This window comes from Lissotriton helveticus, chromosome 4_1 (genome assembly GCF_964261635.1).
Source record: "Lissotriton helveticus chromosome 4_1, aLisHel1.1, whole genome shotgun sequence".
Taxonomy (NCBI): Eukaryota; Metazoa; Chordata; class Amphibia; order Caudata; family Salamandridae; genus Lissotriton; species Lissotriton helveticus.
Window position 1 is genome coordinate 651,133,638 of NC_136063.1, and position 26,676 is coordinate 651,160,313.

Sequence of the window (26,676 nt, forward strand, 5' to 3'; positions counted from 1 at the left end):
GGAAAAAACTCAAAACTTTCCTGTTTAACTAGTTTGTCCTGGCTTTTCTTCTTCTATCTTTTTCTTTGTTACTCTTGGGCTCGTGCCGGGACACACTTTTGAGTAGCTGTGCGCACTACAAAGTATGATAACATAACAAATTATGATAACATATATACACACACACACGTGCATGCACATAATGGTTCCATCACTGAGCTAAGTACAGACCCATAGACCTTCCCAACTGTACTCCCACATATGTACATACCCAATGTGATTTCTCTATACACAAAGATGCATACATATGTGTAAGGTATAACACATACATTGGTATATAAATAGCATAGGTATTTTTTTATATAATTGTTAGATCTGTCGTCCTTAGGGTGGTCTTCCCCTAAACATTTTGCCTACTTATCTCCTCTTTTTGAAGTATTTTTTTGTTTATGTTAGGACTCTGAGCACTTTACTACTGCTAGCTAGCTAGTGCTAAAGTGCATGTGCTTCTCCCTTAAATATGGTGACATTGGTGTATGCATGATTGCCATATGTAGTTTACTTAGAAGTCCCTTGTAAAGTGGTATACCATATACCCAGGTCCTGTAATCTAAATGCTACTTGGGGGCCAGCACCACTGGTTGTGCCACAAACACAAGTAGCCTTTTAAACCTGTCTGCGGGCTGTCATTGCAGAAATGTGTGTGCAGTTTACTCTCGCTTGGACTTGGCATTTAAAAGCACTTGCCAAGCCTTAAACTCCCCTTTTATTACACATGTCACCCATAAGGGCGGCCATAAGTAGCCCTCTGGGCAGGGTGCTGTGTAAGTGAAAGGTTGGACATGTCGTTTTACGTTTTACTTGGCCTGGTAGTGACTAACAGCTACATTCAGTTTTTCACTACTGTGGGTCCTACTCCTCTCATAGGCTAGCATTGGGAATTCCTTAAAATACTTTTAAGCTGTAATTCCTGATTAGAAATGAGTAGCTAAATTATGTTTCTTTTCTTTGGAATGGTAATGATAAATCCTTTTTAGTGCTAAAGTTGAATTTAACAATTCAGAATTGCCACTTTTAGAAAATGGGCATTTCCATGCTCTAACTGCTCTGTGTGCTTGGCAGCCCGCGTCCAATAACCGTCTAGGGTGGGTGACAGCTACACTTTGTGCATTCCCTCTAGACACTTCAAAGGCACATTTGGGTATAAGTCATGGGGCTCTGACCCTACCACGACAGTACACTACTGTACCTGTGACGAACTCTGCCATAAGTAAAGACTGCTGTGTTACAAGGATTGCCACTTTGCCAGACTGCTGCCCGGAAGAAACTGCTTTCTGCTTTGCTGAGCTGTCCTGCTGCCTGCTGATCTCTGTCCTGCTGAGGACAAGGACTCGACCCATCTCAGTTGAACCCAGTGTGACTACAAGGGCATGCTGGCTTGCCCCCTGTTTCCCGAGTCTCAGGGCCATCAAAACTTCCTAGAACCCTGCTGCTGTTGCTGGACTCTGCCATCTGTGAGTCCTACCCTGCCTGAGGTGCAATCCAGTCCTGGGTCTTAGAACTGGGTTCTGCAGCTGTTTTGCTTAAAAATCAATGCAGTGACAAATTAGTGCCAATTGGATTTGACTCAGTACCCTCCGATGACACAGTGCCAATCCGAGGACATCCCTGAGCAGCTCAATCGTGACGCGGGACCCGACTGTGAGGTTCGGCACTGACACAGCGCCTACATATTGAAGGGGTTAAACAACGTGGGTCTTGACTGTGAGGCTCAAAGACGATGCAGCGGCCCAACTGTGTGACTCAGACCCATTGCATCGTACTCTCAACGTCAACGCTTGCTCCTTTTAAAGTACTTTGTCAGCGGGACCTGTGTGAGTTCTGTAGCTGATGCAAAAACAACAGTTGATGGACAGAATGCAGAACAATGTCATACCTTCACCCCAGTACAGAGATCTGGGCCAAAATCCATAGTTTTTTTGCACTCCACACCACCCCAGTTCAGACAAGGTCATATGCAAATCAGCCTTGACCCTGTGCCTCATGGGAACAGTCCAGCCCGAACTGCCAAACCATGTCTTTCCTGGACCGGAATCAAGCATCCTAGGACCGGTTTCTGGCTATCGGCCGTCTTCAGCCAGGATAGCTTGACTCCAGTGGTGTGGAGAGCATGGGACTCACGTCTGAGCATACCCATCCCACTCGGGGTGACAAATGCAAAAGCAACAGTTGATGGACAGAATGCAGAACAATGTCATACATTCACCCCAGTACAGAGATCTGGGCCATCGTTTTTTTGCACTCCACACCACCCCAGTTCAGACCCTGAGTTCTGTAGCTGGCCTGAGTCATCGCGGTTAGCCTGAACTTTGGATTTACCTTGGTCTAGTGCGACCTCAAGTAACCCCATAGTTCTTTTTAGTTCTAAGCACTACTTTCTTTCTCCTTACTGGATTTTTGTTGTTTTGGTCTTGTTTTACTCATAACATTATCCTGTTTCTAAACGTGTGGGATATTTTTGTGATGTTTTCATTGTGTTACTGTGTGTGTGTTGCACAAATACTTTACACATTGCCTATTTAGATAAGCCTGACTGCTCTGTACCAATCTACCAGAGGGTGAGCGCAGGTTACCTCGCTATCAGCCGTCTTCGGCCAGGATAGCTTGACTCCAGGGGTGTGGAGAGCATGGGACTCACGTCTGAGCATACCCATCCCACTCGGGGTGACGAATGCAAAAACAACGGTTGATGGACAGAATTCAGAACAATGTCATACATTCACCCCAGTACAGGGATCTGGGCCTAAATTCATCGTTTTTTTGCACTCCACACCACCCCAGTTGAGACATGGTCATATGCAAATCAGCCTTGACCCTGTGCCTCATGGGAACAGTTCAGCCCGAACTGCCAAACCATGTCTTTCCTGGACCGGAATCAAGCAACCTAGGACCTGTTTCTGGCTATCAGCCGTCTTCAGCCAGGATAGCTTGACTCCAGTGGCATGGAGAGTATGGGACTCACGTCTGAGCATACCCATCCCACTCGGGGTGACAAATGCAAAAACAACAGTTGATGGACAGAATGCAGAACAATGTCATACATTCACCCCAGTACAGAGATCTGGGCCTAAATCCATCGTTTGTTTGCACTCCACACCACCCCAGTTCAGACCCTGAGTTCTGTAGCTGGCCTGAGTCATCGCGGTTAGCCTGAACTTTGGATTTACCTTGGTTTCGTGCGACCTCAAGTAACCCCATAGTTCTTTTTACTTCTAAGCACTACTTTTTTTTCTCCTTACTGGATTTTTGTTGTTTTGGTCTTGTTATACTCATAACATTATTCTTTTTCTAAACGTGTGGGTTATTTTTGTGATGTTTTCATTGTGTTACTGTGTGTGTGTTGCACAAATACTTTACACATTGCCTATTTGGATAAGCCTGACTGCTCTGTGCCAATCTACCAGAGGGTGAGCACAGGTTATCTTTTAGTGTGTATCAACTTTCCCTGCCTAGGATTGTGGTCCCTACTTGGGCAGGGCACATACCTCTGCCTACTATAGACCCAATGTCTAACATTCATTTCTTGTTTTGATATCTTATTGATATTGTTGGTGTACATTGCTGTGTTGTGAGTACTGTAATTATGTAGGGGAGAGACGGCTCTTAACTGGTCTTCTGAAGCTGAAATGGTTATGGTGGATCTTAAGTTTGGTAGTAAGGAATCCGATAGTTTAACTGCTTGCACAGAGAAAGATGTTCCACCCATGTTTTTTTTTGCAAACAGGGATTTTGAGAAGGGGTGCCAATGTACATGGATGTCATTTTTTATTTTGTTTTCCTAAAGAAAGTGGATCTTTGTTTTGTGTTCCCTTGTGGGTCATACAAAGCAGCTTGAAGGAGGATCTTCTGGCAACGTGTAACCAATGGAGGGCTTGTAAGGCAGGGGGAGAAATAGGCTGTGGCTTTACATATAGTAGAAGCCTGGCAGCAGAATTCTGAATTCTCTATAATTTTCTCATTGTTGATAAGGTGAGCTGTACTATAGATCATTAGCATAACCTAGTTTCGACAGAACAAATGAGATTTTTGCTTGGACCTTGTGGCTAGGTGCGGAAAGTTGCGACAGTGTTTTCATGGTAGGAAAGCTTAATCCAGACCGATAGCTAATCAACTGGTGCACCTATGGAAAGCTTGGAGTCTGCGGTAATTTCAAGGTTTATTACCTCCTTTGATATTTTTGTTGATGGTCCTAGTTCAAGGTTGTTGTGATCCCCTGCCTTAGCAGCTAAAGTGGAGTGAGGTTATTTGTTAGCCTCTTACCTGAAACTTTGCAGATAAAAGTTCATAACTAATGTTAGAAGGAAGAAAGTTGAGTTGATAGTAAAAGAAAAGTAGGATCGATGACTGGATGCATGAGTGGGTGAAAGGATGGATGGGTGGGTGAAAGGATGGATTGATGAGAGGGTAAAAGCATGAGTGGGTGAAGGGATGGATCAAAGAATGAGTGAAATGATTGATGGGTAAATGGATGTGTGGATAAAAGGATGCATGGGAGGTGAAAGGATGGAAAGATGAGCGGGTGAAAGTGAGGGGATGGGAAGATGGGTGGGTAAAATGATAGATGAGTTGAAAGGATGGATTTGTTGGTGAAAGGATGGGTAGAATATGGGTTGATAGGTGGGTGAAAGAATGGATAGATGGGTGGGTGAAAATCTGTCAAAGTAAATCGAAATCTGGGAGGCTGGTGGGTGTATGAGAGGATGAATGAGTAAATGGAAATCTGAGAGGATGGATGGATGAATGAATGGATGAGAGGGTGCATTGTGAAAGGATGGCAGAGTAAATGGAAATCTAAGAATGGGTTTGAAAGAATGGCACAGTAAATGGGAATCTGAGAGGATGGATGAATCACAGAGTGAAAGTAGCAGAGTAGATGGAAATCAGAGGATGGATTGATGGATCCGTGGGTAAAAGAATATCAGTGCAAATGGTATTCTGAGAGGATGGATGGATGACAAAGCAAATTAAAATCTGTGGATGGATTGCAAAGTAAATAGAAATCTGAGAGGGTGGATGGGTGATGGATGGATGGACAAAAGGATCAACTAATGGAGGAAAGGCTTGATTTATGGGTGGTTACGTCAGATGATGGGTGGATGGATTTATGAATGGATGCATGCATAGATGATAGCTGTGTGAACAGCTTGAGGGACGGAATGGGCAATGGATGTATGGAATGGTGGAAGACTGAGTGATGGTGTGATGTATGACAGAACGTAAAGGTGAGATGGTGGATTTGAGTGGGTGTATGAAACGTTCAAATGATGACTGGATGGAACAGACAAGGCAGCTCTTCGAGGGAGGTTTAGGCTCACTTGCTTGGTGCCATCAGAGCTTTGGATCATTGGAGACTATTTTAAATTACAGGTCACTCCCTTGTACTAGACCAGGTCCAGAGAGGGTCATAACATTTTCAGTTGCCACAGATGAGCATTTCTTTTTTCTCTGGTATAATACTTGGGTACCGAGTTGTTATTGCAATTGTTGTAGGCACTTAGGGAGATATATATTTTTAGAAGGAAAAATAGTTGTTGCAAAGGCTGGAGATGTTTATGTAAAAACACTTTAGCTGTGGTAAGCACTCAGGCACTTTGATTTGCATTATGCACTTTTTCGTGACATGGTTACTCCTTTTCTTCTAGCGGGCATGCACTAGTGTGTGGTGCCACATTGTTGCGCTATTGACAAGCAATGGTGCCCTTCTGGTTCTAAGGGAAAAAAATTTGTTCGTAAGTAGCATTATTTGATATGTTCTGTTACTTTAGTACTATAACACTTGTTGTGCTATGCACTTTAGATATTGCACTTGAACTCATATTTATTTATTAAATGGCACCAGGTATAGCTATAGAAATCAGGATATGCAGTCCGCTCTGGGTCGAAAAGCCACAAAAGACACTGTCTAATAGAGATCCATATATTGAAAATGTATTATCATTTAACGTTAAGGGTCTAAATAATAAACCTAAAGCAAAGGCAATTATAGTATGGGTAAAAGTCCACTCTCCCAATATAGTTTTACTCCAGGGAACCCATATAAAACAGATAAAAGTTGAGATTTTCCTACGTTTTTGAAATGTGCAGGCTTTGAATGTATTTCTTGTGCAACAACAGCACATCGGGGTGTGGCAATTTGTCAGTGAGCAATTGAGGTGGAATGCATGTGCTTTTCAGCAGGATAAAGAAGGGAGATGGGCATGGGTTAATGCACAGACAGATGGAGGGAGTGACAGTTGCAATGATATATGAGGATATTGAAGATCATCCAGGAACTTTACTGGAAATATTTTAATATGTTGTGCTCCTCCCTGGTAAAATGATTTTAGACGAGATTTTAACATCCTTCAAAATCCAGTTTAGGACTGCTGAACAGTTGTTCGTAGGAAAAACAAGCTCAAAATGGATTGTAATTGATTCATGTAGGAATACATTTCCAACTCACCAAGAATATAGTTAAGTATCCAATTGATATAAGTACGCAGCTGGCTGGATTACTTTTTAATACTTTTTTGTGTGTTTTTTGTTGTTTAAAACTTTATTGCAAGTTTGGAAATACCAAACAGAATTTTTTTAAAATTAAACACCACAGAGTGCAGAGGCCCATTTCAGAAGTTACAAATGCAGCAGCATTTAGCATCATACGCTAACATTTGATCATAGCATAAGCAGTGTTATACAGCGAAACTACCATGTGTTTTCCGCAACAGCATGACCTGTAAAAAAGAGAAATCATATATAGTACCAAAGAGTATAATCAGCACTATAATCACCAAGACAGTGAGCTTGAGCTTCAAAACACTTTTTAATACTTTTTAGTAACTTCATTTGGAGAGCACCATTTCGGACCATTTGTTAATTGAAATAGATGTTTCAATTATAAGGAAGACTCACTCTGCGCACAGATGATTTTTTAATAAAGTAAAGCTGGAAGACGATTCTTGGGTTTTGGAAACTAAGATAGAATAGCTCAATATTTTAAATTAAATGAAGGTATCCCAAGTCCGGAAATGGTATTGGATACCTTTAAGATATAGATTACAGCCAATTTAATTTCTAGGGACATAGCAGAAAAGAAAGGATAGAGTAAGTTAAGGAATGAACTTGAGCTTCAGCTAAAGATGCCACATGAAATGAATCCAATTTTAAGATTTACCTCCAACATGCAAGTATTTAAACAGGCAAAACAGCAGATGCAGAATTATTAATATGCGCAGACTTATCGGTAAAGCAAAGCCTACATGCAAAAACTATATGAGGAGAGTGAATATGTAGTAGATTGGTAGCTTGGCAAACAAGGGAAAATAAAATCTGAGATTATTATTCAGTCACTTTATGACATAGAGGCGAATACCCGCATTATTGATGCAGAAAGTATGCAAGATAGGTTTAGAAAGCGAAGCTATATACAATTTTTAATAAGAGGTGGACAGTACCAAGCTCAGAGTTCTTGGGTGGTATCCCATTACCATGATTAGACCAGTGGTCATCCCAAGCATGTATGACCCCATTCAGAAGAAGTAGTAGATGTAGCGGTTAAGTCTCTAGCAATTAGGAAAGCCTGTGGTGAGGATGGCATCCCAGCTGATTTGTTTTTTAAAGTATTCACATATTTAAATTCAAAACATTTTGAGATTAGCAAATTACATACTGTCTGGGAAATATGAAATATATCTCACTTTCTCTTGATGTGGCTGTGGTCGTAGGTTTTCATAGATAAAAAATCGGAAAATCTCAATTCTTATAGACCAATTAGTATTCTAAACACGGATTATAAAATTGTAGCTAAACTACTAGCAAAAAGAGTGAATCAAATAGCAGGACAGCTGATAAATATGGAACAGTGTGTTTTTATAGCAAGGAAACAACTTTCGTCAAATACCTAACTTTTTAAGAGTTGGATTTTTTAGAACAATAATGATGCCACCTCAGATATTTTTACTGGATGCAGAAAAGGCCTACGATCTTGTCAACTGGGAGTGCCTTTTATGCATCCTAGATAGTTTTGGTTTTCCTACAGTACTCACTGTATAAAGAGGCAAAAGCATACTTGATCATGAACTCTATTGATATAGGTGTGTGTGTGTGTTTGTCTGTAAATTCAAGCATGGAATAAGGTAGGGATGTGCACTTTCACCTATTTTATTTGCAATATTTATTAAACCACTTGTCATCTTAATAAGGGAACACAAGACGATAGAGGCTCCAATTAATGGGATGACTAAAATGAAGCTATATGCATATGATATTGCACGTTTTGTTTAAAACCTGGTCTGGTAATTCAACAAGGCGTTTTTTTGTATTTTTAGTCCGTTTCAGCACTGGGGGGGTATGGAAGGAGGTGTAAAATCAATATTTTAAAAACTGAGACTCTGCTGTGTAATTGCAGGATAAACACTTTACTTTTAGATTATGGTCACTAGCAAACCAGGCGCCAAAGAGCTGTTTAGGCACATACATGACCGTAAATGTAACCCTGTATGAATTAAATTGTTTACCACTTATAGGTCAAACTTAAATTCCTATAAAATGGAAGTTTTGCTTCTGTCCATTATGGGAAGAGTAGCACTAATTTGCATTTCCATTTTACCATTATTTAATTTTTTGTACGTGCACTCCCTTGCTTTTTAAAAAAATCGAAGCAATATTTTCAGCATTTATTTGGGCAAATAGAACACAGAGACTGTCCTTAAATATTTTCCATAAATCAGTAGATGACGGCGGGTCGCACTCTTTCAGATGTATAAGAATAGTATTTTGCAAGCTTTTCACAGTCCTTTTTTTGCTTTTTTAGTATTTAAATGTTGCACAAAATTGTGGATAATGTTTTTTTGTATCAAATATTAGAGGAATATAACATCGACAATTTCCTGCACCTAACTAAATCCCCCCCATAACATTTGGCATAAAACTCTGCAATAGAATTTGAAATAAGAAGAAGCAATTGTTTAGATATTATGCCATGCCAACTTTCAATGTGTCAACCACATTTGAAGATAATGCATTAGAGCATTGGTCGGTCATAGACAAAAAAGCAGGGTATAGATTGGGCATTAAGGGCTACAATTATCTCTTGGATTTTGCTAATAATGGGTGAAAAAAGTGGGTAGGGACTGAACCCGGTATTAGGGTTGCCAAAGGCTTAGTTTAATAGCTTTTTACCCAATCTGTGTTTTTTTTTAAAGAATTTAGACCTGAAAGTTGGAACAGCAAGATCTAACCTAATAGAATAAGCCAAACGTGTCATTTGTTAGAAGGGTTGGAAATCATGGTGATTTGTTGAAAATGGTAAATAAATGTTATTTCTCCATTTTGAAAAGAGGAAATTATCGTACAATAGAATTCTCTACCAACTGGTTGCTTTTACAGGACCACTGTTTTTTAAATAAAATTAGCCTGCATATACCATTGAAATGTTTCAGATGCTCAATGGAAGTGCAAAGTAATTGGACACATGATTAAGTAATGTCCCATGTTATTAGAATACTGGAAATCGATGCGCCATTATTGCCACACTATACTGTTTTTTGATTTCCCAGATGATTTACAATTAATTCTAATGGGCTATTCACCAGGTGCAGGATCATGCATTACCCATAGGAAAAAAATATTTGTAGTCACTGTCCATAATTCTACAAAATTGGAAAACTAACCTAATACCAGTTGGTCAGTGGAGGGCAAAAATGCTGAAAGTGAAGGAATGTAAAAAAATGTATGCACTGAAGAAGGTCCTTTTAGAAAATTTTGGGCACTTTGGGAAACTTTTGTATAGCAGTACAATGATTATGCAAGGGCAAAGCAAAGACATATTTGTAATATAATTTAAGAGGCTGAAATGTTATTCAGGAATAGTAGAAGTAGTTGCAGAAATTATATAATGACATTTGTTTTTTAGATGCTTTGAAGGACTATTGTAAAGAACTGAAATATGATTGTATGATGGAATTTCTTCCAATAAAATAAACCATTTTAGTTTTGGGGCGCTCAATTTGAAGTGAGACTAGGTCATTCACTGGTCAACAGCTCAGAGGCAACTAAAGATTGTGCAGTTTCCAGTGTCATTGAGGCTTTCCAATTTAAGTATCTGTGTTTCCTCTGTGTAGTTGTGGCTGGTGAACTGAAAAACAGAGATGAGTTCTGGTAATGATTTCATGTAGATGTTGAAGAGGAAGGGTGAGATGAGTCTTGAGAAACTCCTGTATTTATGCTGTAGGATTTGGATGAGAAAGTAGGAGTGTGGATTACGTGTTGCTGCTCTGATAAAATTGACTCCACAATAATAATGAACTAGCCGTCATTCTTAGATTGCTGTTAGCATTTTTAACAGACTAATGCCATTCAATTAATTATATGGTCTTTAGTGTTTAGTTACTTAGCGCTTTTATCTTCTTAAGATATAGCTCATTTACATTTTATGTCAGACCAAGGGAAAAACCTCATATTTCCCAGCAATCAACATACATTGAAATTTACATGTCAAACGTAAAACAACACTGTTGTCCACAAAAACCATGAATAATAAACAGTATTGAGCCAGTCTTGTATTTCAAACTAGCAGCAACCTTAAGACTGTTGTTTCAACCAGATTCTTTGTCAATATTATGGTGCTGCTAAACCAAAGGGAAAAAAATTGCTAAGCCTAGTAGGTGGTAGACATTTGTACTGTTTCCTACATAGGGCTAAATTAATTAGGTACATATTCCCTGCGGTATATGGTGCAGACGCATTTCGAGTCCCATTGTAATTGTAGGGATTCTCTTCAGGGCTTAGACTGGATACAATCTATAAAGAAAAAATGAGGAAATGTTCAAGAATCGATTTCTAGACTCTCCTAAAAACTAGTTAAGTATGTACAATTTTGATTCTGGTACCTGATTGTGTTATCTTTCTTTCGTGTGCGCACCAATCAAAGAGTACGGAGTAGCATCTCTATTGTGTGAAGTTGCAAAACCACTTCCGTATGAGTGTTTGGATACTACATTGATTAGTGGTAGAGCCTTATGGCAGTTTGTTCGAACGGTGTGGTCATCCTTTTAGGTGGCGGCGATCAGTCTCTTAACGATACATTCTAGACACAATGAAAAACTCTGTCTCAATTGAAAAAAACGGTTACGCGGTCTTTGGCAGCACTTGATACAGTTGCATAGCTGACTTACTTTCAAAGGCACTTGTCCTGGCGTATTATGGGTCTTGGCCTCAGTCAGTTTCTGCATTCACTTCCAGTTTTCAAGTGGTTTTGGACTCATTACCGGTGATGTTGCATTCTGGGTATGTGAGCCCAAAATGTGCTGGGACGTCTTTCAATTGTTTTTCGGTTATGAGGGGAAGCTCTGACTTCTACCTATTTCTGCCATCTCGTTCAAACTATTAATATTGCTGTTAAACCTTGCAATTCAATATGCTTCTTTTTGCAGCAAAAGTGCCTCTGTTTCACCTCCTCTGGAGTTCAGTTTAATGACAGATAAAATAGTCCATTTTAACTCTTTCTGGCTGTGGTGTTTTTTCAGTGAAATGATTCACGATAGGGGCAGTCAGTTTATTTTTACTTCTAAATTGAAAGTTTGTCGAAGTCCTTTGAAGGAGTGCAGAGACTGTGTTAACCTTCTCTGACGGGATTTGTTGGAAAAGGATTAGTGTTGTTATGAATCCAACATGACTGCTTTTTGTTGTGTAATGAAATGCCCATTTGTGACAAAAGTTCTGTGAAATGTGTTGGGTTTCTTCAGTGCAAAATGTGTAATAGACCAGGGAAAGCAAAGTTATGACCAGTGGAGTGGAGCAGCTCTCTTTTGCGTATGCTCAAGGTGAAAGAAGTATGGTTGATAGGTGAGAGAGGAGCACGAGGGTCTGGCTTTATCACTCTTGAATTGCTTGATGGATGATAGATGGGTGAGTGAGTCACATTGTTGTTTATTTTTGTGTATGGTTAACCACTTTGTTGAATGGAAATTGTGAGATGGAATTGGGTGAGAATATGTGTTATTTGTGCTGGCTTAAGTGCATAGTGGATGAGGGACGGTATTTTGGGATGTATGGAACTCTGGGAATGTGTGAGTTGTTTTGGAAAGAAAGGTTATGTGGGTGTTTGGATATCTTTTAGTTGGTTAATATTGTGATATGGAGAATCATTGACACTGTCTGTGATTCAGGCATATGGGAACATGGAATTGACCCCCCTTTAAATTCATGTATGTAAGAAACTCTTCTTGCTGTAACAATCTCTTGCAAGGCGATCATCTGGAAGGCTTGTTTCTTCAGAAATGTGTTGAGTTTTTGAAGGCCCAGGGAATTTCTCCATTCTACCATTTTCCTTCTCAGTAGGAAGAAACCTAGAGTGGAAATCCATATTACTTTAGGCTCTTTCTGATTACTCCCTTGGGAAGAAGAATTATTATTTTCTGTTGGAGTTCTCCCAGATGCACATGGTGTTCCTTCATGGTTGGGTGAAATCTCCAGGAATTAGTGTGTGCTTTGAAAGCACAATCTGGTCTGACCAGCAGTTGATGCTAATATTGGCAGACTCAGAAGTGAAGCACTCCCACCAACAGCCTGTGTAGCAGTTAGTAGGTATGACATCATGAACAAGTCATGCTTGCTTGGTGTTGTCCTGAGAGCACGAATGTGGTGCATCTCTTTTCCTTCCTGCTGATTTGTGGTAGCTCTGACAACCTTTACCTCTGTCTGTAAAATGACCTTGGTCATAACCATACTGACTACAGGGGTAGTACTGGCGACTTTGTCTCCTGTATTTGTTGTTGGTTCCCCTCAATGCTTACAAGTAGCTGTCTTCATGAAATAATGTGAAAGGAGCATGTCTGTATTGCATGTCTCCTAGCAAGTGTTGTATCAGCGTCTGCCTTACTCTTTGCAGCATGTCATCCACATGTTTGCTCAACAGTGTGTCCCTCAAAGGTCATATCAAATATTTTTGTTTGCATTTCTGGTTAAAACTCAGTGGATCATAGCTTCAGTTGCTTCCTGATCACAATTGTGCCTTCCAGCTGCTGAAAATTAGCATTGGAGATGGCCATCACTCCATTAATAATGGCATTTAAAGATGTTGGCTTCTTCCTTGAATATTGCTTTAGCCTCCGCTCTTCTGTATTCAAGTATATAGCCTACCACAGACAAGGAGTTGTGGCACATTTGGTGGTCCTATCGACAAAGGATGGTGAATGCATTTGCTGCCTTTATGGATTTTGCCCCAGTGGAACTTGACTCTATGGATAAAGTTATCCGTACCACTACCATCTCTATCTGAGGAGCAGAACAGGTCATTATGGGATTTGAAATGTCCCTGAGCCACTGTTCATTGATTGAGTTTTGTTTATGGGGAGCGGTTATACATGCTCGTTTAACTGGTCACCCGAAATTAGCTGTTGATAATGGCAGTTTTCTTTGCGACAATGGTTTGAGAGGAGGAACAAATAGGGGTTCTGCAAAACTGAATATCCTTGCTATTTTGTGTGTAGGTTGGTCCACTGTCTTTTTCAGTGCCTTTTCTGTTGAAGATTTTGTTTCTCTCTTAGTGGAGGGGAAAACAGGTGCTTCTGCAGTCTGAAGGACAAAATGCTTCTTTTTTTGTGCCGCCATCATACAAGTGCTTGAAGGAGCACTTTGCACAGAATAATTACTAGACTAAGAGGTATCTCTTTTAGAGGAAGATCTTTTTCCTTTTGAGGAGATAAAAAGCTAGCCTTCTTTTCTATCCTTTAAAGTTTTTGAATTAAAATGTTTGCAGATTTTACTTTGAGAAGGCCTGTGAGAAGGTTAAATACAATAAATGCTCTTATTGTGTGGTTCATGTAAATACATCTTTTTTCCCTGCTGCCTGGACAGTATTTAAAGAGAGAATGTTTTGCTCTATCTGCCATGGCAGCAGATGAAGATTTCTCCTTAGACCAGAGGATAGTAAAAAATATATAATACACAAGAAACAACTCGCAGTTGGTTGTAGCTGAGGCTAGGGCGGACTGTATTCCCGGGAGGGACAGCTTGAGATCAAAATCCAGGACTATTAAAATTTGAGTTGGCAGAGAACATGCCTCTTTAGGGGGACTGCCTCACATACAAAGTGGTACAAATCTGAGCTATTGTTGCCTCCAGAGAGAGTTCAGACCTCAACGCTTCCACCTCACTGTCTGAAGTATGAGTTTGATGGTTTAACAAACACTGTTGTTGGACCTATGGCAATTTATTCTAAAATTACCAGGGATTCCCAACCTGAGGAGAGAATTATGGAATCCGTTATGAGGAACCAGGCTGGGTTCTCTTGTTTATCCCAACAAATTCCTTTAAAGACCACTCCTGGGTTTGGTAGTAAAAAACAGGCAGGCATCTCATTTGGGGTAAAATGGGAGTATGGGGAAAAAAGAGAGCTGAACCTGTTGCTCTGTAGTGGTGGAACGAGAAAAGACAGGCTTGTTTCAGTCAGTGTCTTACTTCACCTGAGATCTGATCATGCTAAGTAATGCACACTAACGTGTGTTCTACTTAAAAGGTGTCACGCAATAATATACAAATGTAGAGAGTAAAACTTACCCGATTTCTTCAGTCTGACAGCAATGAGCCGAGTGAGTACTTGGAAACATCGCGGGACCCTGAAGGAACCAGGCAGCAGAAAGAAGTTCCAAACAGAACAAAAGGAGCAAGTATTCAAGATTAAGTGTGTCAAATGAGAGGAGCTCTAATCCCACACCGGTAAAGAAGCGTGAAATCAATAAAGGTGTAGGACATAAATCCAGTGTTGAATTGTACAGAAAGCCAATATAACATGCAAACGTTAACAGACTTCTGCTTCCAGGGCCCGTTTACGTATAAGGCCCTACCTAGAAGTAAGCGTGATTGCCTTCACTAGCTCAACTTTCTAGAAATAACCGGCATTGCCTCCTGGGATTGGAGTGCCCCAGACGCTAAGGTCCTTTCTTCCACTGTCTCCAACCTGCCCTACTTTCAGTGACTACGTAAGCCTCAATGCTGTTTAAGATGTGAACCTAGTATTTTCCAACAGTCGGTGTCCTGACAGAACTTCCCTTTTGACAGCAGTCCCTACATAGACGTCCTAGAAGGCTAGTAGCTAACCTAACATGAAAAATCCAAATCAAATGAGGGGTATATATTCAAAAGCAGCCAGTTTCCAGGAACATTCAGATGCCTCCTACAACCTCCAGGATTTAAGATGTTGAATAGGCCCCTTTGTACCCTAGAATCTACAATGTCTTCAACCTCATTCACTTACTTACAAGTGTGAGCTGCTCATCCAATATATCCGAAAAGAAGATGAAGATATTTTCAAGGTGTATCACCACATAATGATCTAAAATATCCCTAATAATGTTAACTGAATGCTGAAATCCATAGGGGCATTCCAATGACCGAACAGCATGATCAAATGCTCAAAATGACCTTACTTTAGGTTAAGTGTTGTGTTTTGTTTACTCAATCAGGGTGTCTGTAGTAGTATGTCTATTCATCATAAAAGAAAGAGCACCCTTTAATTCTTCCTTTATACGTAGTAAAACGCCACAGCAGCTGTTTAAGTCCACCCAGCTGCACCTTTTAATTTACACAATGGTTTAGGTTTTGCATCATGTCTTTGGAACCCTGGTGTATTTCCAATAAGTATGGCTTTGTGGTTTATTTTTTACCAAGTATACCTGTGAGTTCTCTTAAGAATTCTTTAAATTGCTGTAGTAAAGAACAGATCTCATTTATTAACGGGGTTGCCCAGGATAATGTCTCTTTAGTTAAGTATTATCAGATGAAGGTATTCTTAGCTTGATCATTGGTGCCCAGTAAGTCAGCACATTTCCTTCCCCACTAGGACTCTTTGGAGAACCCTTAGCACTGGAGGTGGACGGTGTGCTAGTCTCATCAGTCAAGAAAGTGTATGTACAATGACTCAGGGGTTGATTTATGGTGTGAAGTAAAGAAAAAAATAGCACGTTCTTGTCTTGCGACCTCTGTCACCTTTAATCTTGGTAATTGCGTGCATTACATACAGAGTTGAAAACATTGTTTTGGCCTGGCATACAGTTTGATCTTGGCATAAATATCCCAGATGAATTCTGATATTCATCCTACTGTTTCTGGGTTTGGCCATAACAAAGAGCAGAAAGGTGTGTTGTTGGGGGAAAATAATATACAGAGAGTCTAAGTCACACTTTCCTCATCCTTTCAGTCTGACCACAGTGAAGAACCCAGCAAGCACCAGGAAACGCGCTAGGAGTCCGAACAAACCTGAGTGGAGAAGTGTTTTCTAAATAGATCAAAAAAATTAGGCACTGATGACTAAGGGCCTGATTATGAACTTGGAGGATGGAGTAATTAGCCACAAATGTGATGGATAGCTCGTCCGCCGTTTTACAAGTTCCATAGAATATTATGGAAGGGTAATAGGATATCCATCCTGTTTGGGCCGGAGTAAACATGTCCACTAAGATGGTAATTAGACCCTCAAATGAGTGGTACTCTAAACCCAAACCAGAAGGGAAAGGAGAAAACAATAGAGGTGCAGGAAGTGAATCTGGTGTTAAACTGCATGGAAAGTGAGAAGCAAGCACCACAAGTAAAGGTTGCCAGGCCCCTGCGTCCAGGTCCTGTCTCTACTTCTCTACTTATAGGGGCCGGAAATTAAACGTGTTCCCACGGCCTGTCCCAATCTGAAAGGGACTACTACTGCTTCCTGCAGTTGGAGTGCCCCAGTTTCCCAAAGCCCTTCTTCCATGGTCTCCAACCTACGCCATGCCCCCAGTGTTACCTAAGTGATAGGTTTACACTAGCCAGGTAATCGAGATCTTACAGGATTGATGCTGATATCCACACCTCCCAAAACCCACTGACAACCATGCAAAGAAGATTTATTCTGGTTAGCAGTAGACCCAGGGAAATGGAACTAGAGAAAACACTGAAATACTGGATATCTTCATTCTGTCTACTCTTACAGCTGCACTGTAGAAGCATTATGATAGCCTTATGGCCCGCTGCAGAGGGCTATACCAGTTGTTAAAGGCCCTGAACCTGAGTTATAGGATTTTAGCAAGGAATAGTGCCTTTAACTACCAGTGTAGCCTGTGGCAGAAAAGCTGTTAGAACATTCCACCCACTTAAGTTAGAATATTCTAAAGTAAAAAGGGAGAAACCTAAAGACAAACATTGAAATGTTGGAGCAGATGGCTTATACCAGCCATTATAAGCATGGATCTACTCCATTTATTTCAGTGGAACTCTCAATATTCCAATGTTCTCATATCTGTTATTATCTGGTGTCACTCTTAAATGTGATTCTGGTCCTAGAGGCTTCATAATAGGTAAGGGACTGATACCCATACTCTGGAAGTCAAGCACCAGTCTATGTACTCAGATGCCCCAGTTGCGCTTGACTGAACTCAGTTTAGTATTAGCCTGCCGTGTTAAAACAGAGGAGATACCTGTTTTTTTCTTATGTTAATGTCTTGCAATCTTTTGGACTATCTCATATATTGGGTGGCAAAACCTCTGCTTCCAATTCAAATGGCAGCTGTTGCAGGAGCAAACATGCATTTCCTGTATTTTTAAACAGGGTGCCTTTCCTGATATCTGGTAGGCATGCTCCACCTACGAGAGGACAGCACGCCCTACAACTGGAAGAAGAGACATCAAGTTGGTGTCAAGGAAGGGCAACTCTACAAAAAACACAGACGTAGAGTGCCCAGTATGTGACATGTACTGACAGTTGTCGCCTGGACAAATATCCATGGAACCTCAGTCTAGCTACTGGCCTGCGCCATGATTCCTAAATACCACTCATTATCAGTGCATTTGAACAATTAAATGTTTTCTATTATTTGCACATTAGATGCTCATAAGCATGTATTTTTTTGTTTTCTTTGCCTGCTCTAATTACAGTGTTGTCGCAGCCACAAAATCTTTCGCATCTATACTATATGGATAATACAAATATAATTGTTTCACCACATTCAAGTAGTAGTAATACAGATCACCAAAAGAAAGGTACAAATATATTATCTCTCCTCACTCTTCCCTTTAGTGCAAAAAGTACAGAGAGCTCTCTTCTGAAACCCCTTACTTTCTTTAGTACTAGTGACAGTGTTTAGGTTCTCATGGAGAAAACTAATTTTTTGCAGTAAGTAATGCCTTCTGTTTGTAAGCCTTTATATGCAATGGACTTGTATTGTTTTAAGTTCCTAGCCATCATTAATTTCAGGTCAGTGTGTGTCGTTCAGATTTTTGTTGTTCTTTAGACTTATTTAAAAAAATGCTTTCTTGTTTTGTTTTTTAATACCTAGTGCAATTTGAAGTAATGAAATGTTTGATATTCCATTACATAAAGAGCTTTAGCTCTTCTAGGCTAACATTGGTGTCTATTAATAGTGCTTTCAGACTGATTTTTGTACTCAAAGGGTCTTGGCTGTATCACCACTGTGGACAACTGTATTTCTTCTTCCTGAGAAATGACCACTCTCTTCATGCAGATATAGGAAAGATATGAAATGCTTTAGTGTTAAATATTCAGCACATATATACAGAGCTGTATGTAAAATAAAACACTACAGTGTAAATGTAACAAAATAGCTCACATGTACAATAATGGACTTTTAAAGTATTTGCTCATCTATTAACGAAGAGCAATGCAATGTTGACTTCTGTGCTAATACGATAAAATACAAATATAATAGTAAAATGGTTGAAGTGTAATCTATTAATTTAGTTGACTATAGAAGCTTCATATTACAGGTAATCATAATAAAATTAAGTGTAGTTACAAACAAGTTTTCTTTTTTTGTTTAGGCCCCTTTCGTTTTCTTTTTCGACTTCATGAAACTTGAGAAGCCATCTTCCGCTAAACCATTTAGTGGAGTTGGGCAATTTCCAAGTGCCCATCGAGAAGGTCTGGTTTAGGTTGCGATGGCCACTATCATTCCTGGTGACTTGTCAGAAGTAAGAGATACGCAGAAAACCTCTTCAGGGAAAAGAAAGCGTGGTGAAACTAAACCAAGAAAAAACTTTACTTGCCAACTGTGCGACAAGGCCTTTAACAGTGTTGAAAAACTAAAAGTTCATTCATACTCTCACACGGGTGAGAGACCCTACAAGTGCACACAGCAGGACTGCACCAAGGCCTTTGTTTCCAAGTACAAACTGCTAAGGTATTAAGCTATTTTTATCCTTTAACCCTATTTTATTTACTTGTGTTAATGTGTCAAGAATATTTAAATTTAGTAAAGTAGTTTCTATAATTTGATATCCTATAAATGTATGTTTTATTTTTTTAATATTAAATTTGGACATTCATTTGTAAAAGAAAAAGTTAAAATATTTGGAAAGTATGAGTTTCTGCAGTTAAATATATTTACAAAGATAAAATTACATTTAATTGACAAGCAAAAATATGTTTAAATTTAAAGGTGAATAGAATTTTGCTTATAAGCGTAATCTGTGTATGTTACACTATGTCACCTTACAGAGGAAATGACTTAAATGAAGACTTTGTTGAGTTTAGTTTCTAATTGAAAAAAACGTTACTTTTTATTTAAATTATTGCTTACAAACTGTATCTGTGTTTAAAGGCATATGGCTACCCATTCTCCAGAGAAAACGCACAAGTGTAACTATTGTGAGAAAATGTTTCACCGAAAGGACCACTTAAAAAATCATCTACATACTCATGACCCCAACAAAGAAGCTTTTAAGTGTGAAGAATGTGGAAAAAACTACAATACCAAGATCGGATTTAAGCGTCACTTGGCTTTACATGCTGCAACGAGTGGGGACCTTACTTGTAAGGTATGTTTGCTGACTTTTGAAAGCACAGTAGTGTTGCTGGAGCACCTCAAGTCTCATGCAGGCAAGTCTTCAAACGGAATAAAAGAAAAAAAGCACCAGTGTGAACATTGTGATCGTCGGTTTTACACACGGAAAGATGTCCGTCGACATATGGTGGTGCATACCGGGAGAAAGGACTTCCTGTGTCAATATTGTGCACAGAGATTTGGACGGAAGGATCACCTAACTCGTCATATGAAAAAAAGTCATAACCAAGAACTTCTCAAGGTCAAAACTGAACCAATTGACCTTTTAGATCCTTTCACATGCAGTATGTCTGTGCCTATAAAGGATGAGCTGCTTCCAGTGATTCCTTTACCTTCCAGTGAGATGATATCAAAACCCTTCACAAATGCACTACAGTTGAATCGCTACAATACCCATATTCAATCCATGCATAATTCAGCATCTGCTCACCAAGTGGTCAGCACGCCTATCCCATTGGGCATGACATGCCCCTTAGATATGGACTCTATTCACCATTCACACCAACTGTCTCTGAAATGCCCACTCAGTTCTACCTCATACCCAATGTCAATGACTGAGAAAGAACAGCAATTAAAGGGGGAAATAGAAAATTACCTAATGGAATTGCAAAGTGGTGTGCATTTTTCCCAGGACCTTCAAGCATCATTACCAAAAATAGGGATGAATTCTCAAGGGGAGTCCCTAGATGATGGCTCTGCAGATGTGTGCCTCTCAAAAAGCTCTGTTTCCATTAGTGAACCTCTTAACACATCTCCATTAGACTTCTCACAGTTGTTCAATTTTATACCAGTTAATGGACCGTCATATAATACACCTATTTCAATTGCAAATCTAGGAATGAACTTTACACAGGAGGAGGCCCATTCATCTATGACTTCAATGCCACAACAAGCACAGGATGTTCAAGATCCTGGGAGCAATATATATTTTGGCTCTCTGCACTCATTGTCCTCTGCTTTCACAAACAGTCTAAGCACCGCCACCACCTTGCCACGATTTCATCAAGCTTTCCAGTAGAATATGTATGTAAAGCTTACTTTATACAAACTGAACTTGTAGGGTTGCCTTACATGAAAACTAAGCTAGTGCCAACTACATGACATTGTAAAACCTCGTAAATGAATTGTTCTAGTCTCATTATGCCAGTAAGACATCGAACAATTTTAAGTTTCTCAATTATTTTTGTCATTGTGTGTAACAATGTTCATCTTGGTTTATGTTGTCAAAATGTGTAGTTTCTTTTTCCTACTCCACTGATTTATATGCCCTTATTTTTATATATAACACCTCACTTAATCTGTAGTTAATTCGAAAGCTTCTGACTGAATCAACTTTGTGGCCAGGTTTGTTTTTAAAAACAAATTACTTAATATTAAAAGACCTTCACCGGTATTCTTTTAAATTTCGTTGTAAACAGGTCAGGTGTTTGCCATAATCACTTTAAAGTTAAAACATAGGTTGAGGGATTTTCTGTTTCTTGAGGAAATGATGTAGATTTCATATTAGAAGATATTTTAAAAAGGAGTTGTTATTGGCTTTCTAATGCCAATATTTCATGTCACATACCTCTACCACATAAGGGCATTTCCAATAAACATATAGTCAAAGTGATTATTTCCAGCAGGTGAAGAATTTCGGGGAAACCTCATGAAAACGTGGGCTGTTTTTCCATTCAAATGTTCTGTCATTAGTCCCCTTTTTTAAATGTGTAAAATACAGCAAAAGCACTTCATGTAAAGCTTCAGATTGGTAACGTCCAGTCAGTAGACTTTAATATTTTCCATCAGTTATGACCAAGTGATGGGGCAAAAGCAGCTGTAGGTTTCTATGATATTGTCCAGTTTAATGTTAGCTTATAGTCAGAGAATCAAGGTTATTTTCTTATTTATTCTTATTTTAAAACTGAGCTCAATAACTAATTTTGCTTTTTATTCAAGGTGCTAAATAACCCTTGATAGATGTGGATTTTGACCATGTAATCCAACACCTAGGTAGTGATTTGGAGGATATTTTCCAACTGCCAAAATTACAAGTCAAGGCTCGTAGGATTAAAAGAAAAGCATATCGCTTACACCACTTTTTCCTTTGAAAATGTGTATGTTTTAAAAAAAAAAAATCTTCATACTCCCTTAACAATTTTTACTCTTTGATACGGGAGAGAAAACACAAATTGTTTAACACTTTATTGTAGTTGTTCCCTTAAGCCATTTGTTGCAAGCACTTATAAAATTAAACCTCTATACTGGTATGTTTGATCCTAATTGGAATAGCGTGATTACCGTAGACTTTGCAAAATTGAGAGCTGCTTCCGAACTTTTGGATTTTTGTGTTTTTCTCAGAAATACATTTGTTTAGTTTTATGTTTGTCTTTGAAAAATAAATGTATGTACATAACTGTGTTTTAGAGGCATTAAAAAAAAAGTCATAGGAAGTTGAAAACCAGTTGCAAATTATGAAAAATGTTTATAACATTTTTGATGTAGAGGGAGGTACTGCCTATGGTAGTTACTCTGTTGGATGACTATTGTCTGTGGAAATGTACGTATCCATTTCTTGTGCACTATGTCAAGTTGTTGGCATTTACAAATTGTGCATAACAAGTTGCTGAAAATGTAAAAATTACAAGTAACATCCGGTGTGTACATCACTGTATTTAATACACAAACTGTCTTTCAGCTTTGCCCAATGGCTGTTTAATATAGTTTCTATGAAACATTTCACTTGCACCTGCCATTCAGTTTTTTTTCAGTATTACTCTCATCACCACATACAAATGTAAACTGCCAGGGACGTACAATAATATCCATTTAGCTGAAGGTTATTATGTGCTTATAGTGAGTCAAACATATTTTAATTATACATGCTGGAATCATTGTTTATTTTTGATTGGATAGTGAATTTAAAATGAAATGGACATAGTTGGTGTTTGTGCTCATGAATTCAATTTAGTAGTCTCTTTGGTGAAGATGCTATTATTGAATTACCTGTTTCCTTGATTTTATCAATGTATGTTGATAAACAGGGTGAATGTCTATTATATCTTGCCATAGGCTGTTAGACAAGGTGAAGGGTATAGAGTATTGGAGGCTTAACTTTTATGAAGGGTAAAGATCAAAACTAATGCAATACCATACTCCCTCCTGACATAGGGGCCCAGGTTCCCACTTCAGATTTACCTTTCTATTACCACACAACAGGTGCTCTAAGTTGGAATTCTACTTTTGACGCATCTTCTGCTAAATTCTGTTTGTGACAGACTAATTGAGGGTAGCACCCCTCTCCAACCAACATCCTACAGACTGTTACATTTATGTTTATGTAAGAGTAACAAAGTATTCGGAAGTGGCTGCAAGTTAACCTCTTTGGCCTAAAATAACACGACTGAAAGTAATCTCTCTGACAAGGATATGTAACCTGCCGAGTAGTCTGTCTTTTACAAGCCTGTTCTTTGTCAATTTGTTTCAGTCTGACTTGGTGATTATATTTAAAAAATAATCTGGACTATTTTTCAATTAATATGATGTGCTCATATTTGTGGGGATAGTGCCTGTTTTGTGGGGCAAGAAAGAATTTCCTTAAGCTGTTTTTCTTAACCAAAAATAATATATCTGCTTAGAAAATTAACTACATTTAATAATTGTGACTATTGAAAGTAGCATTGGCATGTGCATTTTACTACATCAGACATATATTGGCAATTACATTAATTTACTGCCCCATTTCAATACTTTGTACAAATACCTTATGCATTGCCCACGATTAAACAATCAGAGGCCATTTACATGAACTACCAAGCTTGTATTTGGCCTGACATATTACACACCACTTTTCTTTTACTGTTTGTTTTCCTAGTATTGCTTGTGCCTTCAAAACAAAATGTTTGCAAAATTTTGTAGAGTGAATTAATATTCATTTAGACAGTAGTGGTGTTTGAAAATCATATACTGCTTAAAACATGAGCCAGAGCAGATTGCTTTTTACAGTTATAATGAATGTCAAAGAGTACATATTTTCTAGATCATTTGTCTAGTAAGGTAAACATGTATCAAAGGCCAATATTTTTTTAAATAAGGTTTAATAACCCTATGATACTTATTACGAAATATAGCACTTTCAGAAATAAAGTAAACCTTTTAAGAATGCGTTTCTTGGAGGTTATGCTTTTTATTATATAATTGTTTATTGATTGTGTTTCAAGTGCCATTAGGGTACTTATGTGCAAGGCATTGATATAATGCTCTCTTTAAAATATAAAAATGTACATTTGACTTTGAACAGGTACAACATTTTTACAATAAGTTCTTTTCAATTTGCTAAATTGCACAGAACCAGTGAGTCTTTATAAAGTGTTTGATAGTGACTTTTTGAGTAGTTTACATTTTTTAAACGTTTTCTTATGCTCTGAGTCACCAATTCAGTGTGTAGAAAACAAAAGAGCACTTCTCCGTTTTAATGTCAGTTTTGAACATGTGCAGTACCATTCTCGCCCCTACATACTTTGCTGAAATGAACCCTGAATACAAATATACAGAAACACCAAGGGCCTTATCTGTGCCTTAACTATTATGTTAGGTTCTGCGGCTTGATTTGCTATGCAGTACAACCTTTGGTCAAAGAGGAAGCTACGTAATGCATAACTTTAAGATTGCCTCATACATAGTCCAAATTGAACCCTAACGCCCTAAAAATATCACTTAAATGGGAAATCTGTAAATTTTAATCTAGCTTTTCATAAAGAAAACATTGCCAAAAATTCAAATGTTTGATATTTCCAAATATACAAACTGATATTATTCAAATATTTTGTCTTTCTTTATTTCTTGACCTGCTCGAGTTATTCATATCTTTGCCTTTTACAAGGACTTTGAAAATACTTCAAAAGGTGCGTTATTCAGATTAGTTGTAATTAATTTAAGTATGAGTAAAAAGTAATGAATGGCATCCAATTGCAAAGACCCTTGAGCTCCTGGTTTATTTGTAATGTCTGGTGTTCTGGCCAGGTTCAAATGGGAATACAACATGTTGATAAATAAATTCATCATCTGACATTACCTGATCTTGGCATTGAGGGTCCAAGATTCGGCCAAGGTGATTGGTGTGAAAAGGGATGTGTAAGGTACAATAGCTTCATCTTTGTAATGTTTAATAATAACCCTTTTGAAACGCTGTTGTTTGACAAGTTATACAAAATTGTTCATAAAGAGATGCTGCTGTCTTAAGCTCGTTACCATGCTTCTTTACATGATTTGTCTTGTACACTGGGTAGCCGTTAGCCCGAGTTATTTTTCTGTGTCTATAAAAAAAGCTTGTTGGATACCTTTTAAGTATAGAGGAAGGGCTCAACTGCACTTCTTGTTACTTCAAAGTATAAAAGACATGCCACATATTCAGCAGAATGTAATTACCAAGTGCAAGGAATTATCAAGGTAACTAAAATCTATTTTGAGAAACCTTTTGCAGTGCAGGTATCAAACATTTTTAGAAGGTGGTGTCTTCAGATATGCCATCTCGCCTTTAATATGACACAGAACTATTGCTAATCATCTGTAAACATTTTTCTGTAAGTTTTTGTGGTACCTGAACCTTGATGTTTTTTTTTCTCAAAAACACTCCTGCAATACTATTTTATAGGATATTCATGCTGCTAATGTAACTTGGGATAGAACTAATTTCACGGTGCTACCATCCTCCTCATTCAGATGTATTTTCAGTTACACAAAAACACTTTTTGGATTGATAAATGTTTGATATTTTGAAACTGTGACTTGATTTGCCGTTAAACCGATCTTAGCATCAATGTATTCAAACAACCTTACTAAAGGAAATATTGGGTTACAAAAATGTCTACAGAAAAGTCCATGTTCCGTTTAGAATGCCAGATTATAAAAAGAAAAAGCAAGATGTTTATATGGTATGGAGTGAAGAACATGCTGTATGCTAAATAGAACCCTTTGCATTTAAGCACAAAAATGGGAATTATTCAGGAAAATTGATGATCACATCTTCCTTTAATTGTTGATATTGTATTTTAGGCATTGTGAAACCATGACTGGGTTTGAGAACTAAACCATTCAATTATATGGTCTCAGTCATTGTAGGGAGAACTGCATTCCAGACTGAATTTTGTAAATCCTTCTTGCTTTTAAAATGGCTATCCACCGATATGGAAAAATGTGTTGCTTATCTTGTTATATATGTACTTGCAATGTATTTACAAACTACTGTTGTTTGTGTATAAAATATAGACAAAAAGATTGCATATATATTTTTTGTATAAGCTCTGTAAAATAGCAGTCACATGAAGCTGCAGCTCAATTTCATTTTCCACATTACACCCAAAGAAACAGACTATTTATTATCCAGGTACCCTGTTATAAACAATACCTTGCTGCTATTAAACGATAGTGCTGCAGCTTTTCGTGGCCTACAGTGTTATTTTCTGTACAAAAATATGTGAACTCCACAAAAATATATCAATAAAATTATGGAATGGTTCTAGAAAATTGAGTGAACTGCTGACTATGATGTTAATTCGAAAACGCGGGCCTGTTTAGAGCCGAAACATACAGTTACGTACCATATGCTTTGTGATTCATGGATTTTATAATGTATGCATTGTAGTCTTCTATTCCTTTTTATTCATAGGATCAATATAAAACGGGATGGATCAGTAAATTAAAACGACAAAGAAAAGTGTAGCAGGACGATGCAATGCAGACTTGCTTGTCACTCAAGCAATCGGAAACCTTTAAGGTATGAAAGACAAATAGCTCATCAGTCAAAAGGTGATCCTTAAAGATGGACAGGAAAGAACCGCTCATTATTGCA

The 26,676-nt window shown here is 38.4% G+C and overlaps 1 protein-coding gene across 2 annotated transcripts in view; it reads left to right on the forward strand.

Annotated features, from left to right (window-relative positions):
* Window positions 1-26,345, forward strand: part of PLAG1 (PLAG1 zinc finger) — a 353,245-nt gene extending 326,900 nt beyond the window's left edge. For both annotated transcript variants that reach the window (XM_078687283.1, XM_078687284.1), the window contains 2 exons: window positions 18,826-19,184; window positions 19,605-26,345. In XM_078687283.1, the coding sequence (XP_078543409.1) occupies window positions 18,943-19,184; window positions 19,605-20,865 (1,503 nt within the window). In that variant the 5' untranslated portion in view covers window positions 18,826-18,942 and the 3' untranslated portion in view covers window positions 20,866-26,345. The remainder of the gene's footprint in view (window positions 1-18,825; window positions 19,185-19,604) is intronic.
* Window positions 26,346-26,676: the final 331 nt, after the last annotated feature.